Here is an 18,589-nt window from a genome sequence, read left to right as displayed (position 1 = left end):
TTGTTATACTGATATGAAATATGGCAGTTCGTTAAATATTGCATCTGATGCACTGGCCAAAATACCAGCGACAGACTGACCCAAAGGTCAGTTTATTCTATGAGCAATCGATACGATGTGCGCGCTTGTGTGTGCGTGCGTGCGTGCGTGCGTGCGTGCGTGCGTGTGTGTGTGTGTGTGGTCATGAAGTGTTACGCCAGAAAGTAAATAGCGTCGTTTACAAGTCATGGTCCGCAGGGACTGGTGCATAACCATCAGGATTGATCACCTCAATACTTCCTGGAGGATCATTTTTTTTGTTTTTTTGGTTTCTGGTTTTACGCCGCACTCAGCAATATGACGGCGGTCTGTAAATAATCGAGTTTGGGCTAGACAATCCAGTGATTGACATCACGAGCATCGATCAACGCAATTGGGATGCGATGGCATGCATCAACCCAGTCAACGAGCCTGACTACCCGATCCCGTAACTTTTCAACTCACTCACTGGTCACCTCTTACAAACATCGGTTGCGGGAGACCCAATCCAACCGGATCTTCTATAGTACTTACATGACGTACAATATGCACACAGTTTCATCTCGATTCGGCAGCTTAGGTAACTATTATTACGGTATTGTTACGGGTCGATTCCAAAATTGAAACAATATGTTTATCCAGAAATCTGAAAAAGAATTTAGTGTGAAACCAACCAAAAAGACAACCAACAAAGGGTATACAATCAACAACTGTATTACAAAATTAACTATGTTTACAAATTCATTTTACTGCATAGCAATTACAATGGCAGTACACAATGCGAAGAATAGAATGAAAAGAATAAAATTCACCCCCCGCAACTGGTCAAGCCTGGGCTGAACACCGAATGAAAAAATGATCTTTACACGAAAGTTGGTCTTGATGTAATGTCAGATGAAATGAGATGAGACAGGCACGCCCCCGCTCACGTATGTTTGGTTTGTTTGTTGTTTAACGCCGCACTCAGCAATATTCCAGCTATATGACGGCGGTCTGTAAACAATTGAGTCTGGACCAGATAATCCAGTGATTGAGCATCAATCCACGCAATTGGGATCGATGACATGCATCAATTAAGTCAGCGAGCCTGACCACCTGATCCCGTTAGTGGCCTCTGACGGCAAGCATTGGTTGCTGAAGACTTCTCACTCTAACTGTAGTTTAACTAGTTTCCAGCACTTTCCACACAGAGCTTGACCAGCCCAGTGTCACTAGAACATCCCAGAATATTCCACATGTTTCTATAACGCTTGACATCCGTCCATGCTATTCCGGAAGTTTACAGATAATTCGAGCATCTAAATAGATCTCACCACTGCTTACATTAAATATTACAACATTCCTGACAACTAATTATTGTCCAAATACAATGCAGTGAACTTCTACTGAATCTATACAGAAACAATGTAATACAGTTACAATAATTGTTTACCACTACACTACAGCTCCACATAATAGTATCAAAATCATGTACTGAGACTGCCGACAGCATGTGTATATGTTCAAGGCCTATTACCCATCACTTGTGTGGATACAAAGAACGCTTGTCTTACGCGAAGCTGGATCATAAAGAACATCTGTTGTCACCACGACTGTTCACATGGACGTGGTTCAAACGTGCGTTGTACGTGATATCAATGTATCTGCACTCGATCAAAATTGATCACAATCCAACTTTATACCTGAAGTGTTAAGAACGGTGCATTCTGCAACAGCTGGGCCCCTCGATCTGCGCCACTGGAGTTTGACGTATTGCTGATCTGTTCAGTTCTCAACACGTTCACTGGTGGTAACAACGGGTGCAATTCTATTTGCTGTTGATTCAGAAAGCAGTTTGTTTTTCCACCAAGATTTTAATCGTCATTTATGAAAAGTATAATGGAAGTCTATATGGAACAATAATAGCCAATTATGAGGAATCAGTTAACAATAATTGCAAAAAGTTAAAACTTACCCTGATAAGTCGAACGAACTTTTAGGTAAATTTTACCTAGGTACAGGTCGGTGCTGGACAATATGAAACTCGGATTCGAACCTCTTGAAGAAATTCAAGTGTTATCATTAGTGGCCACAATCCAAATTGGCTCAGGGACCAACAATTTGATATTCTGGAAAGGCCTTTGATTTTATCGAAAAAAACTCAGTTGTCTTGAAATCAAATAATTATGCTTCAGACTGTTGGAAAAAAGAAATTGTCTGCCACAAAAACCGATTGTTGACAGGTGTTTTCGTTTTAAAACAAGTCAGGCTCAAAGTTTTAGATAAAGAAATATCTGGTTTTGTAGCTGTAGCATTCGTCACCACTCGCCCCTTTCCGTAACCTGCAAGAAGGCTTGTCCCGGAATAACACGAGTTGGTCACGAATGGTAGCTGTAGTTGAATATATATGTAATCTCGATACAAAGGAATTTGTGTGGAGTATTAAATATTTTTCAGCTACAGCTGCAAAACCAGTTATTGTTTCAATTAAAACTACCAATCTCATTAAAATCAGATCTTAGTTCTCGCTGCCCCATCCCATTACGATTCACGTCAGAACGACCTCTCGCGAATTCTGACCGTCCAATGAAATGATTAACCAGAAGTCGACATTAGCCAATCAGGAAACAGCTTTCTGTAGCTTTACGGCACTACTTTCAAACTGGCGACTTCTATTCCAGACTTCTATTCAACATTTGAAAACTGGACGAACGAAAGTTCTGGAATGTCTATATAGAATCGGATATGGAAAGTCTTGTCTGTTTCAAATGTTTATCCAATTGGGAGGGATAGGCGATGAGCTTTAACCCCCCTGTGTCACAAACAACTCCTCCCTGGAACCCCCCAGTGTCCCAAACAGTTCCTTCCTGGAACCTCCTCAGTGTCACAAACAACTCCTTCCTGGAACCCCCCAGTGTCGCAAACAACTCCTCCCTGGACCCCCCTCTGTCACAAACAACTCCTTCCTGGAACCTCCTCAGTGTCACAAACAACTCCTCCCTGGACCCCCCTCTGTCACAAACAACTCCTTCCTGGAACCTCCTCAGTGTCACAAACAACTCCTTCCTGGAACCTCCTCAGTGTCACAAACAACTCCTCCCTGGAACCCCCCTGTGTCACAAACAACTCATCCCTGGAACCTCCTCAGTGTCACAAACAACTCCTCCCTGGACCCCCCTCTGTCACAAACAACTCCTCCCTGGAACCTCCTCAGTGTCACAAACAACAAGAGTAGCATAGTCAAACTACTTTATTCTGAATAGTGGTACAGTAATTAATTGCACAGCCGAGAGGCTGATGAAAGTGTATCAAAATAACACATTTGAAATATCAGTTAAATGCAACAGGAATGTTGACAAAGTGATTACCTAAGGTGTATGCCACAGATTTTTAGGTATTTTAGCACTTGTGATTCATCTGAGGCCAGAGACATTTCAACTTAATTCAGACTTGTAAGTAACCCATAATAATCTATATGTTCCTATCAAATCTCCTGAAAATCAAGCAATTTGATGACTCACATGGTTTGGGAAAGAAATTGATAAAATCATAATCTAGAAACTTGTCAAGGTGACAATTTCAAACTTGAATGGCACATTAAGCACTACAGCATGCAGATAAGTACTGTCAATCACACACTTCACAAATACAAAGTGAAAAATCAATATCACAGACAGGTCTAAGGACAGAAAACAATGCCAAATTATGCAAACACATGAACTAAATTAATACAAGGCTCTGTAGCTCACATATCATAAAATTTGTTGACAGGGATGGAAAAAACATGAGTTATGCATGTTATCATTACTGACATAGTGACCCCTTTGGTCAAACCCAGGAACATAAAACGGTGCAGACAAATCAAGAATTATAATTAAACGTTGGATTAAAACAATGACCAGTGGTTCACAAAATATTTAAGAATATTCAAATTCTGCATTCTGCATAAACTCTGTCATAATTCCTGGGGTTTATGCATATAATAACAAAATTCATACATATAGAAGATTATTACACATTGGTCTTGAAGCTTTTAATACAAAACTTCAAGCTGAATGTTCCACATTACATAATGAACACTTCAACAGAAAAAGCATTTGATCCTCAAACCGGACAGGCCGGGCACAAACGGGTTACCCAATGACCCAAGTCCTCAACATCTCAGTGCAGGTTCTGAACAGCGATTGTCAGGACAGGGATTCACTGGGATTCATCACACTGACTCAAATGAGGCCCTATGTCACTCTGTAAAACTATCAATTAGAATTCAGTACAAATTTCCAAAGGGTTCTTTGGGATGGCTAGGTAAATTTGCACTTAGTTTAACAGTGGCCGTAGCTCAGCAGGTTAGCTGTCCAGCTGACAATCCGAAGGTCCAACAAGTTTCTTTGTGACATGTCAGAGATCCTCCCCACATGGTGCTATATTCTAAAGGTGCTCCAATGTGACAATCTGAGACAATGTGACACCATTGCATAAAACATAAACACTCAAACAATCCAGACTATTGAAAACTATCTCCAAGGTACACCAAGTTATCTCCCTTTAAATTAACTGTGTTTAACTACTATTCACAGCACAAGGAAGTTTCCAGGTCAAGTCAGTGTAGAACATTTTTCTTGGGATGACCAGAAGACAACTGATGTCAACATGTCTGTATCTTGTCCTACTTTCTCATAAGATATTAATATCCCGTCATAGAAGTGTGTAATGTTCCTCTTTGTCTGCCACATGTTGAAGTCCAAATTTTCAAAGTACTGTTGAAACATTTGTTTGTGACAGTTTTGTTTCGTTTTTCACTTCAATAGAAGGCTCAAAGGACTGTGGCTTAGAGATTGCTGAATCTATCAGTTTGGACGACAGGCTAGGCTGATGGATGCCGTACCTGGAAATATTGAAAATTACTCATTTTAGGGAGTGAGTGAACACCATTTTGGATATATCACAGCATGCAAGTTTGATGTTGGAGTAAAGACTGAAGTGTTGCAAATCTTAGACATTTACCACTTTGGTAAAACCCACAAGCATGGGTATAGTTCTGACAAACCAAGAAACATAATTCGGGATTTGAAACCCATAAGGTGTGCAACTCTGCACAGCAAATTACAATGCCTTAGATGACTGGACCACCCATGGTCCTTTCCAACCTTAGTGACAGGTATAATTATATGTGCATATTGGGGCTGGGACAAGTCCAAATTTACTACCTGGGTACCCAACCCCCTATTACCAGACCCTACCCGAATACCCACTGTAGGTCTCCGAAGATGTTTCAAAATGTCTAATTGGAAACATTTTTAGCATAGTCCTGGCAAATCGTATTTAGATACATGTATTAAACAATCTGGTCATTCATACACTGAAGTTGAATTAAGTTATATCTTTATTCAAACATATGAAAAATCAGAAGAAATGGGTGACATTATGACAAATGCGAACATTACTGATTTGTAGTGTAACCATAGAGTTCTAGATAATTTTTGTGATTAAACAATATATCACATGACTAACCACGGGTCCGGGTAGTCCTGTGGGTACCCGGGGCCAACTCAGTACCTTCCTGACCCGGATACCCGAGTTACCCGTCCCAGCCCTAGTGCATATATACACAAAATATCAACCAGGACAGTAAGTAGCACTGGACCAGACAATGACTTATGTAACAAATGATTATGACAACCGCTTATGACAATGAACCGGTCGTATTCTCACCAAAACACTGTCCAATCTCTGTTGCTCCAACTTCCCTCACTTCTCCTGAAGTACCTGCAGACAGAATATGTAGAGACAACATCCTTCAATTGAGAATCGATAAAATTGCTTGCCAGGTCCTAATGTCTTATATAAACAAGAGTCATCAGAAAGATGACATATCCCCCCCCCTCCCCCCCCCCCCCCCCCCCCCCTGGCAGCTGTCTGTAAAGTAACCACAAGTAAATGTGCAATCCTGTATATAATGAGTCAAGAGTTGAATGTTCTTGAAGAAGCATACATTGTTTACCCACAAAAGATCCACCATGGTTGCATCCATATGAAATGGAAAGTAAAACAAGTGTGTTACTGCTGGGTTTTTTTTATGCAAACAAATGACAAATTACAGGAAACAATGACTAAACAAGTGTATAGTCAACGAAGTCATCTATACCCCCCGCCCATTTTAACAAGTTATGGTCCCAAACCATGTAACTGACCCAACATTTCTCTTAGCCCATGTCAAAATAGCTGCAATGGAAATTCTAAAATAAACATTTCTAAAACTCCTTAATATCAAATGGCACCAGTTCAGTATGTGCTTTATATATAGACATGCAATGTTTGGCATGCAAGTATTTAACAGTTTATCTGTTATAATCCATAAGTGAACCCATCCTATATTAAAACTTAAATCCAACTTGTTGCCATGGAAACATAAAAAATAAAGATTTCTAAAAGTGCTAAATATCAAAAGGCACCAGTTCAGTATGTGCCTGGTAGACATACAAAGTTTTGTTAGAAAGTATTCAACAGTTTTTGAGTTACGCTCCGGAAATGAACACCACCCTCATAGAACCTAAGTCCAACCTGTTGCCATGGAAACGTAAAAACTAAAAATTTCTAAAATTCATAAATAGCAAAAGGCACCACTTCAGTATGTGACTGATAGATTTGCCGAGTTTCGATCAAATACACTGAATGGTTTTCGAGTTCTGCCCCGGAAAAGGAATGATTACGGACAGATAGACGGACGGACAGACAGACTGGCTGATTGCTATATTCCCCCACATTATATGCCGGGGGGATAAAAACAGGTTCAAACCTTCATAGTGTTTTCACATTGATTACAGCCTCACCATACAGGCTGACAATTTACCCTTGTATGCCCTTTTTCATTCTAAAATATCATTATTAGAAATATTGTTGCTCTAGTTTTAGGGATAATCTAATAACAAAGTTTGGACACTTTAAGGTATGTATCCTACCTCAATAGGTTTTTTTTCAAATAAGGAATAATTGTGAGTGAACTATACTCTACACTGCTGTGAACTATACTCTACTGCTGTGAACTATACTCTACACTGCTGTGAACTATACTCTACACTGCTGTGAACTATACTCTACACTGCTGTCAACTATACTCTACATTGCTGTGAACTATACTCTACACTGCTGTGAACTATACTCTACACTGCTGTGAACTATACTCTACACTGCTGTGAACTATACTCTACACTGCTGTGAACAGTTTAAAGACTTAAGAGTCAGCTTATTTGGGGAGGCCATGTATGTTGATCACTTTGGTGAAACCCTAGACAATGCAGCTAGGGTGCTCACTAACCAAAGACGGTACTCAACATGAATCTTGGATACAAACCCATTATGAGCAGATCCTGTCACAACTAAGGGACAAGACTCTGCACAGCATGTCGCTATAGGTAACATTCAGTTCAGATGAGCTACAAATTGGTCTGGCCTTCAACAGTTAATTGAACCAGCCTTTTCTACTGTCACATCTATATGAATATACAGCAACATGTGTGTGACAGTTTAGCCTTAAATTGGATTGCCCACTAATTAAGAATATAAACTTCGCTTGTGGTTCTCTTTTATTGCATGCATGCGCTTCTAAGATCAAAGGATGTATAGTGTGAAAAGTTAACTAGTTGAACAATGTGCAAATGAACAACGAACAACAATACAATTATGTCTGTGTAAAACTCTCAGTAATAAAAGTGTACATAAATTTTGGGAGCCATGCGTTACCGCGCGTAGTAACCGAGGTAGCGCTTTATCGAAGAGTGCAATAGCGAGGGATCACTGTACATTAGGAATTCAAGTATACTCTTCAAACTCTCATATAAATATTTGCAACTTCATATGCTTGCAGTGTTTGAATAATAAAGATTTCCATTTAACGTAATAAAAAAATGTTCATGTGAATATTTGTTATATGTAAGGTGTATTGAGTTTCAATCATACCACAACTCTTGAAAATGTCCTCCTCTTATACTTGACAGAGGATAATGTTCTTGCTTTAGGCCGCACTCAGCAATGTTCAAGCTATATAATAGCGGTCTGTAAATAATAATGTCTGGACCAGACAATCCAGTGTTTGGCATCATGAGTATTGATCCACACAATTGGGATACGATGACAGGCATCAAATCAAGTCAGCGTGCCTGACCACCCAATCCTGTTAGTCGTTAGTCTTATGACAAGCATGGGTTGCTGAAAACCCGGATGTTCACGGGTCGACAGTGATTATGTATACATACAGTGTGTGGCTCTTGTAAGCAGGGGGGGCGGTCGGGTAGCCTAGTGGTTAAAGCGTTCGCTCGTCACGCCGAAGACCCGGGTTCGATTCCCGACATGGGTACAATGTGTGAAGCCCATTTCTGGTGTCCCCCGCCGTGATATTGCTGGAATATTGCTAAAAGCGGCGTAAAACCATACTCACTCACTCAGTGTAAGCAGGGGAATTTGTTGAAGGGTTTGACTTCAGGAATGCACCGGACCCCATTTGCCAAGTGAATGCTCATAGTACTATATCATTATTACCCCAGTATTTTTTTACCGTGGTCAGTGTGCACTCAAATTTCATTCTCAGCACCCTGGGGAGTATACAACCCAAGCTGCCATATAACTCAAACATTAAAAGCAAATTGCTTCTTATTATTTCTAGACTGTATATGTGATTAAACGATGAAGAGTTTGTTGACAAACTTACAGGTCATTGGATAACTGGCAGTTGGCTATTCCAAACACTGCTTCTAAACATTATACAATTTCCTCACAAAAGCCCTTCCACAACTAGCTCACCAGGAATTGATTGGGTTGTCTCCCCTGGACCGCCAGTAGAGCTGTTGGTGATCTCGCTTCAGTGTCTCCCACAGCATCTCACCAGTGCCCTCTCCCTGTAGGAAGATGCAAGCCACTAAAATTAACCTACATACTTAAGATTAATTCAAAAGAGTTGTACTTTACAACCAAAAACAGTACAATTTAATAATGGAGGCTTGTATGTAATCAAATATTACCATAGGGTCATGGAAATCAGAGTCTTTCCACTTTTATGACAGACTTGTAAAATAAATAAAGCCGCAATAATTTGTGATCAAAATCAAGAGATAAATCAGGACTAGGGTTGAGTTTTTCACCTGGGCTTTGACGGACACAACAAACTTGCAGAGATAGGGTACGTCCATATCATCTTTCAGGACCACGGCTGCTGCATTGTAGCTGTAACAGACAGGTGTGGATTATTTACCAACTTTTAGGGCTTACTTTCAGTTTGAAACATTTTAATATTGATGTTTGCGAACGCTTATGACAGGAGGCAGTGGTATAAAACCTAACGAGGGATGCCTAAAACCCAATGCACCCCGAGTGATACTGCTCAAACAATTGTATCTTACTGACATATTTTAATATGACATTGTAAAAGAATTAAAACAAATTCAAAATTGACAGAAAACAGCTGTTCGAGCTGAGCTGAGGTTAACTTTTGCTATGTCACGTGACTTTCACTGACTCAGAAAAAGCATGCAGCTTTTGTTTTGAATGGAAGTTTAAGGGATTTATTCTCCCACTCAGGAATCTACGTTCAGCCTGTTTTCTTCATAACGGGGTATAAGGGATTTATTCACCTGATAGAGAAATTTATTTCCCTCCATGGCGAGATACATAGTATTTTATCAAGATCACATGTACCAATCAGAAAAAATATTTATTCACCTTCTGACATGTATCACTCATGCTTTACCACTAAACGGGGAACACCTCATAGCCAACAGCTTTCAAAAATAATAATTGTTTTCAGATAAATGATGTGTCAGTTCTTTGTCTTTCAGAAAACTAAATGAAAGAAATGTATGAACTTTCATCACCTTTCTGACAAGTACACAGCATGAAGTTGTCCCTCAATAGACTTGAAGTAGTCTACTATTAATGGTTTCCTAAACGATCTGAAAGAGGAGAGCAGATTTATTGACAATTTGACGAAACTCTTTCTGTAAAAGATCAGTAATAAGTCTGTAATATACAAAAGAAAATATGGACTGTAATGTAAAGTTTCGGTCTTAGGAGGTGCGCTCACAAAGATGACTTACAGACGGTCCTGAAGCTGGTAGGGGGCGCTTATGACGAGTATGGTAATATTATTATGATCTCCAAAACTGTGAACACTGTGTTCTATTCCACACACGCCATTATTTGGGAACCATATCAGAACAGCCTGCAAATATCCAAGTTTGGGGCAGACAACTGGTTGATGATCAATAGTCGGCGCACAAAACTTCGTGCACGAAGGAAGGTCTAGTTTTCATCATTTCACTAATATTTTAGTGACTAGATATATGTACAAATGCAATACTTATGAGCATGGGGTACTTACGTCCTCTTCTGCCAAGGAATTGCCACAGGAGAAATACTTTCAGAATTCTTGGGGTCAGATTTCCACTGCCTCATGACTAGCTTGTTTGTGGTGACAAAAAGGGGATCCCTCAATCTCAAATGTCTTGCCTATGGCAAACTAAACCTTCCATCACAAACATCTCTTCTCAAAAGAATTGTATTTGTACACATATCTAGTCACTAAAATATTTTATAATATGTACTTTTGTCTTGAAACTCAATTAGAACATCATAAATCTTTCACATGCACAGACATTTCTCAACTCCCTGATACACTGCACCAACAACAATGACACTAAGCACATAAATACAAATGAGGTCTGAACAAAAACATCTAATATTTGTCTTTAATGATTCGGTAAAGTTTTTGATTAATGGAGAGTATTATGAGACATGTAAAATGGTGGCCAGTCATTGCTTAAACATTATGTAAGAGAACGGCTAGAATAGAGAATTAAAGAAATATGCTTAATCAATGTTAATTTATTTCAGTATGTTGAATCACACAAAATCTTGAAAGGTTGGTCCCTTCAGGTTTGAGACAGAGGGAGTCTTCTGTACACAGGTCTACATAGTAACATATACATTGCAGTACATACATATTGCATATATGCAGAAGTACCTACACATGCACACACATACATACATAGTGAAGAGTTGTGTCAGTCTGTTGATGTCAATACCCTCCAAGGTGGAATAGCTGTGGATAGGTTCTGTGATCTTGAAGAAAGTTCCTGAACCTAAAACAAGCCACACAAATATAATTATCATACAGTTAACGACATCCTAACCTCTGTTTCATTTGTGTTGGTATAAATAAACTCCATGTTAAACAAATAAGGAAGGCAATTTGGACATACAGGTACAAGATATAGGTACATGGACATACAGGTACAAAATATAGGTACATGGACATACAGGTACAAGATATAGGTACATGGACATACAGGTAAAAGATATAGGTACATGGACATAAAGGTACAAGATATAGGTACATGGAGATACAGGTACAAAATATAGGTACATGGACATACAGGTACAAGATATAGGTACATGGACATACAGGTACAAGATATAGGTACATGGACATACAGGTACAAGATACATGTACATGAACATACAGGTACAAGATAAAGGTACATGGACATACAGGTACAAGATATAGGTACATGGACATACAGGTACAAGATATAGGTACATGGACATACGGGTACAAGATATAGGTACATGGAGATACTGGTACAAGATATAGGTACATGGACATACAGGTACAAGATATAGGTACATGGACATACAGGTACAAGGTATAGGTACATGGAGAAACAGGTATAATATATAGGTACATGGACATACAGGTACAAGATATAGGTACATGGAGATACAGGTACAAGATACAGGTATATGGACATACAGGTACAAGATATAGGTACATGGACATACAGGTACAACATATAGGTACATGGACATACAGGTACAAGATACAGGTACATGAACATACAGGTACAAGATATAGGTACATGGACATACAGGTACAAGATATAGGTACATGGACATACAGGTACAAGATACAGGTACATGGAGATACAGGTACAATATATAGGTACATGGACATACAGGTACAAGGTATAGGTACATGGACATACAGGTACAAGATATAGGTACATGGACATACAGGTACAAGACATAGGTACATGGATATACAGGTACAAGATAAAGGTACATGGAGATACAGGTACAAGATATAGGTACATGGACATACAGGTACAAGATATAGGTACATGGACATACAGGTATAAGATACAGGTACATGGACATACAGGTACAAGATATAGGAACATGGAGATACAGGTACAAGATATAGGTACATGGACATACGGGTACAAGATATAGGTACATGGAGATACTGTTACAAGATATAGGTACATGGACATACAGGTACAATAAAAAGGAAAATGGACATACAGGTTTAAGATATAGGAAAATGGACATACAGGTACAAGTACATGGACATACAGGTACAAGACAGGTACATGGACATACAGGTACAAGATATAGGTACATGGACATACAGGTACAAGAGATAGGTATATGGAGATACAGGCACAAGACAGGTACATGGACATACAGGTACAAGACAGGTACATGGACATACAGGTACAAGACAGGTACATGGAGATACAGGTACAATATATAGGTACATGGGCATACAGGTACAAGATACAGATACATGGACATACAGGTACAAGACAGGTACATGGACATACAGGTACAAGATACAGGTACATGGACATACAGGTACAAGACAGATACATGGAGATACAGGTACAAAATAGGTACATGGACATACAGGTACAAGATACAGGTACATGGACATACAGGTACAAGACAGGTACATGGACATACAGGTACAAGACAGGTACATGGACATACAGGTACAAGATATAGGTATATGGACATACGGGTACAAGATATAGGAACATGGAGATACAGGTACAAGATATAGGTACATGGACATACGGGTACAAGATATAGGTACATGGAGATACAGGTACAAGATATAGGTACATGGACATGCAGGTACAAGGTATAGGTACATGGAGAAACAGGTATAATATATAGTTTCATGGACATACAGGTACAAGATAAAGGTAAATGGAGATACAGGTACAAGACAGGTACATGGACATACAGGTTCAAGATATAGGTACATGGACATACAGGTACAAGACAGGTACATGGACATACGGGTACAAGATATAGGTACATGGACATACAGGTACAAGACAGGTACATGGACATACAGGTACAAGACAGGTACATGGACATACGGGTACAAGATATAGGTACATGGACATACAGGTACAAGACAGGTACATGGACATACAGGTACAAGATATAGGTACATGGACATACAGGTACAAGACAGGTACATGGACATACAGGTACAAGATATAGGTACATGGACATACAGGTACAACATATAGGTACATGGACATACAGGTACAAGACAGGTACATGGACATACAGGTACAAGATATAGGTACATGGACATACAGGTACAAGATATAGGTACATGGACATACAGGAACAAGATATAGGTACATGGACATACAGGTACAAGACAGGTACATGGACATACATGTACAAGATATAGGTACATGGACATACAGGTACAAGACAGGTACATGGACATACAGGTACAAGATATAGGTACATGGACATACAGGTACAAGATATAGGTACATGGACATACAGGTACAAGACATAGGTAAATGGAGATACACTACTGCCTAGAAGTTCATTCCCCTTACACGCATGGGCAACGCGTTACGCAACCAGTGTGCATCGGGTTGGTCACGCGTGTGAGACCCGTGTGCAACGCGTTGCACACGGGTGTGCACCCCGTCCGCCACTCGTGTGCAACGCGTGACACACTCATTAGAGGGGGAACAAACTTTTGACCAAAGGAGGACCCGTCTTAAGCTGAACCTGGAGGTGGTAACAAGGAGAGAAGATTTTGTTATCCTGACGAAAAATGATAATACACATGTATTTCCTAATGTCTCCTTTCTTTATGTGATTTTGTGGGAATAACATGAATACTGTTGCGATTAAATAGATCTGTTTTGTTTTATACGACCATTGCTTCTAAATCCGATGGTGTTAAGAGAATACATGGTCCTGGAACATGTTATTGCAATTGAAATGCTTTTATTGTGATTTGACATTAACCGTCTGTAGTACGACTTTCAGTGATAATATGTATGAGGTTTGGCGGCGCATTGTTTTTATTGGACCCTAATTACTTTATGATGACTTTGACTCTTTATCACAGCTCCATAGCCGTGAGGCTGGAAAAGAGCAGCATGTAATTAATGAGGGTGGGTTATATCATTGAGGATACACTTGAGGGAGAGAATACTAATTACCGTACTACAGGAAGAGACCTGTAGACGTAAGCGCGGGGTTGTGTTTTAGCTGGCCGTTTGATAATGGCCGCCAGGAGAAGTGAGCTTTGCCTGCATCATCTAAAATAAATAATAAGATACAGCAGTGTTATTTTCACGGTCTGTTGAATAAACTCCCAGCGCAACGGTCAATGTATCTTCTGCTTGATCCTTGATACATCATTTTGTCTTTCACAATATATAGTATTTCAACGTACAAAGGACACTGATCTAAAGCAATTCCGCGGGAGTAGTTGTTACCTGTGCATTACTGTATTTTCCCAGTGAGTACCCGGATGATATAGCAGAAATCTAGACTTGTTCGCGACCTGTGCTCGCCATTCGTAAGCGCATTTTAATTGAAAGTAGAAGGACGTATGGTCACACTGATCAACAAAAATGAAATACAGTTTTTGAAATGTAGGTATATTTGTGGGGAGCATCGGTAATGGTGATGCAGTTTTGATAAGTCACTTGCTTGGTAATTGTGCGATCTTCGTGTACACTATTTTGACTTGCAACACAGAGTAAATATTTCATCTGAACATTGCTTATTTTACCGTGTGTATATGTTTACATTCAAAATGTAAACAGATTTCACTAAGGAAATGTATTAAAATGCCTAAATATTCATTTTATTTTACAAATTAACTGAAAAATATGTCCATCTTTATTAATATGATAACTAATTCCAAATATTTGTTTATGTTTAATACCATCACCAAGTACAGTTCTGTATTGTTTGGCTTCTTTTCTTAGCATAATTAATATATTGTGATGTGTTTAAGCTCTCTTGGTCGTCTTTATCATTTTTAGTCAGTCGGTTAAATAAATGAATGGATTATTCAGTCAATTTGTAAAATGACTGAAATATTTAGATATTTAATAAATTGCCTGAGTGAATCATATTTTACACATTGACTGTAACATATACACGCTTACAAAAGAAAATACTTGTGAAAACACCGTCTATCGCGCATCGAAAAACTTCCCACTTAAACGGAAAGGAACAAGAATGATTCTGTTCAAAGCTGCAGCGAATGAATGAAAACAAAATGCAAATATCATTATAACAACCTACCAAAGTTATAATGTATCCGGGAATATCAACATACAGGAACAATATCCATTGCGTCTGCAGCTGTACAAAAATACTTATTCGATGTAAAATGTCTATGTGAGAATCAAATACTTTAATAATAGTTATTTGGAAACAATATTTGGAATATATATGAAATATATGAAAATATTTAAATATATCGTTTTTAAACGTTATTCAAATGTATCGAATAGTATAACCCGTGTTTGTTTCTTAACTGATCACTTATTTTGTTTCAATTGTTTCACATAGCTGCCAAGTTAGCTGAGAAAGCCCACGTGACAACTATTTTTATAATGTCCACGGTTCTTAAAAACATACATTGAGTTAGATAACAATGAACAACCAGTCAGTGTATTATCGGTTACCCTTTGAACAAAGTATGTTGTTTTTACATCTGTACTTCACGCCATGATATGAGTATTCCCTAGGTTTAGTAACCCTACCTTCACATGTAAACACTTACTTTTGACATATCCACTGTGCAAGATAACAGTAATTAATCAATCAACGTATTTCCTGTTGATCCTTTGATGTCTGGGAATGATCAGTTGATTTACAAAAAAAGTAAAGCAACTGATCATACATCACTTGCTGGGCTGCGACGTGCATAACTCACATTCCACCTCACTTCAAACCTGGATTTAGATTAAATAATTACCCCAGGTACAAGAAAGACCAAATTTGAACCTTTATCGGGTAATCTGAGTGGTGCTACAACTAAGTATACATGTTATAAATTCATTAACTGAGCAGCAAGTGAATTACGACAAATACAGAAGTGTAGGGTTATACCAGAAAATGTGGATGACAACAAGGGAGTAGTAATTGTATCATCCACGCAATCCGAAATCCGCAAATGCTTTCACTCAGGGATACTTTTTTATTATCAAACTGTAACAATCAGGGGTATTTCCAAATGACGACATCCGATGAGCTTTCGCCGTTATTTGTCTGTTTGTTTAGGCTGAAGAAATTAATTACCATGCGCCCTTTGTTGAAATCTTCATAGATCACGGACTGCAGACTGGTAGCCCAGTCTCTTGTCACGCTCGGTTGCGTTAACGAGCAAATTGACTCACGGCAGCTAGTAAGCCCAAGCGGAAATCCAAAGGTCGTGTTACCTGAAGAATCAACCTTCATTTGCGAAATATCTACTGCTCTCAAAATCAATATTTCTCCCAATACTAAAAGTCAGAACTTTCTAACCAAGGAGTACCAGTTGAAACTGGTCGATGGCTGAACATTCCCAGGGAAGACAACCAGTGTCCACTCTGTGATTCTATCGCCGTGGGAGATGAATTGCATTATATATTCCGATGTGAAGCTTTTCACCAACGGCGATATGAACTCTTAAATAAGCAATATCTTAAGTTTCCAAACATTTAAGAAAATTATGACCACTAACAGTGTAAGAAATCTTAAAGGCCTATCTAAATTCCTTAACAATGTGTACAATACAATTGGTAAATTGTATTAGTATCCACGTATCCTATTTTTATTAAATTGTACATCATAAAAATTGTAGATAATTGTATGTCATGTTATTCTAAGAATAAATGAGTTTGAGTCCGACAGCCGAGAAGAAGCCAGAGATTAGTGCCCCTTTTGGAATAGTTTACAATCATGTGTTTTACGGTTAGCTGTGTTGGCTTAAACGTATTTTTATTTCAAAAGAAATCTGGATCGGTAAACAAGCAAAACATGCTTATGTAATACCTCTCCAGGTAACAACTTAACAACAGCTGGATATATATAAGAGAGTGATGAACATAAACATACAAAATGCACAAATGAAAGCAAGCAAGTGGTGTCTTTGAAATAAGGTAATGCAGTTTTCCTTTACTACATGCATAAAATTAAGCTACTCAAACCTTTTGCTTTTGACAACTGATTTAAGAAGAGTCATGTTTGTAGAACTGCTTAACTACTGCCATGTAATATAATTTTTAGACCATACCGATGTGTGTAGAAATACTCAGTGTTTCTGATATTATCGTATTTTTTAACAGTTATAGAAAAAGTGAATTGCATCTTCAAGGTGATATCCACAAGTGCAGTCTGGTATGTCTGATACATGTCGTCTAAACTTATCAGCGTTTAAGTCAATGCAGCCGAGCCTAAGGCGACAGTGGACAATTTGGCATGATCTATGAAAATATTTGAAGTCAAAAGTATTAATAATTGCATCAGAACGATTAATTAAGGATTTGATTTCTTTTAATGAGCGAGCATTAGTTACTTCATCGGATAGAGGGTGCCGCAGGTTGATCATATCCAGAAGAAATGATAATAAGCATAGGACTGTGTTCTACATTTGATTGTTTGTATGTTGAATCTTTTTCTAAGGTTATATTTCCTGTTATCAGAGAATTGAATATACACTTTTCAAATAATTTGGCTAAGCAACTTGTGAGTGCTACAAGTCTATAATTTGAGCATTCATGTTCATCGCTGACACTGACACCGCATCAGCCCGGCAGTGGACTTGACACAATTATTTGCGCACCGATTATATAACTCCTACAGACAGGTGGGGTCGTTGTTCAAAGCGAAACGGACGACCCCGTCTGTTATCTAATAAATGCTGTGCGGCGCCTTTGATCTTGCCTCCAACCATACACCTTATAGTAGTAAACGACGATCAGGATGGCCTGGAAATAAACACAATTCTGTCTGCCCAATGCATCCACAATTAACTAGAATGCTTCATATCTACAAATATATATAGAAAATATAGGGTTGCACTTCTTTATTTAATCATTACCCTTTTTTACCCTAATAGTACAAGTGCTTCCCCGTGTGCGAGATAGGCTTAAGTCGGAAAGCGCACGTTATATCTCCGAGGTACCTATCTACCAGAACTCTATTTGCTGTTCTGGCAATACATAAATATATGTAAGTTACGTACATGGGGAGGCTAGATTATTTACAGCTTACAGCAATATAGTGCAAATATTATGTTCAATAAAAGAAAACGTTGATAGATCTATAACACACTTTTTGTACTATTAAACCAACTGTGGACTTTTAAGACATTTTCGCTTATTGTAATAACATCTAGCTAACCAATCATGTCTATCTCTGAAATCCACAAGGATAGTTGCTGTCAAACCTAAACAACATATTCAGGGAGGTCAGTTTTGATTTGCCAAGC

The 18,589-nt window shown here is 38.6% G+C and overlaps 1 protein-coding gene across 2 annotated transcripts in view; it reads right to left on the bottom strand.

Moving 5' to 3' along the window:
• Nucleotides 1-3,232: 3,232 nt before the first annotated feature.
• LOC124132136 (N-acetylglutamate synthase, mitochondrial-like) overlaps nt 3,233-18,589 on the bottom strand; it is a 32,241-nt gene continuing 16,884 nt past the window's right edge. For both annotated transcript variants that reach the window (XM_046495830.2, XM_046495831.2), the window contains exons 10-15: nt 11,033-11,126; nt 9,861-9,938; nt 9,132-9,213; nt 8,794-8,888; nt 5,710-5,763; nt 3,233-4,882 (exon numbers count right to left, since the gene is read on the bottom strand). In XM_046495830.2, coding sequence (XP_046351786.1) covers nt 4,747-4,882; nt 5,710-5,763; nt 8,794-8,888; nt 9,132-9,213; nt 9,861-9,938; nt 11,033-11,126 — 539 coding nt within the window. In that variant the 3' untranslated portion in view covers nt 3,233-4,746. The remainder of the gene's footprint in view (nt 4,883-5,709; nt 5,764-8,793; nt 8,889-9,131; nt 9,214-9,860; nt 9,939-11,032; nt 11,127-18,589) is intronic.

Source organism: Haliotis rufescens, unplaced genomic scaffold, assembly GCF_023055435.1.
Source record: "Haliotis rufescens isolate VD_foot unplaced genomic scaffold, xgHalRufe1.0.p SCAF_4, whole genome shotgun sequence".
Taxonomy (NCBI): domain Eukaryota; kingdom Metazoa; phylum Mollusca; class Gastropoda; order Lepetellida; family Haliotidae; genus Haliotis; species Haliotis rufescens.
The sequence above is the reverse complement of the archived record's forward strand: the minus strand, read 5'-3'. Positions and strand labels throughout refer to the sequence as shown.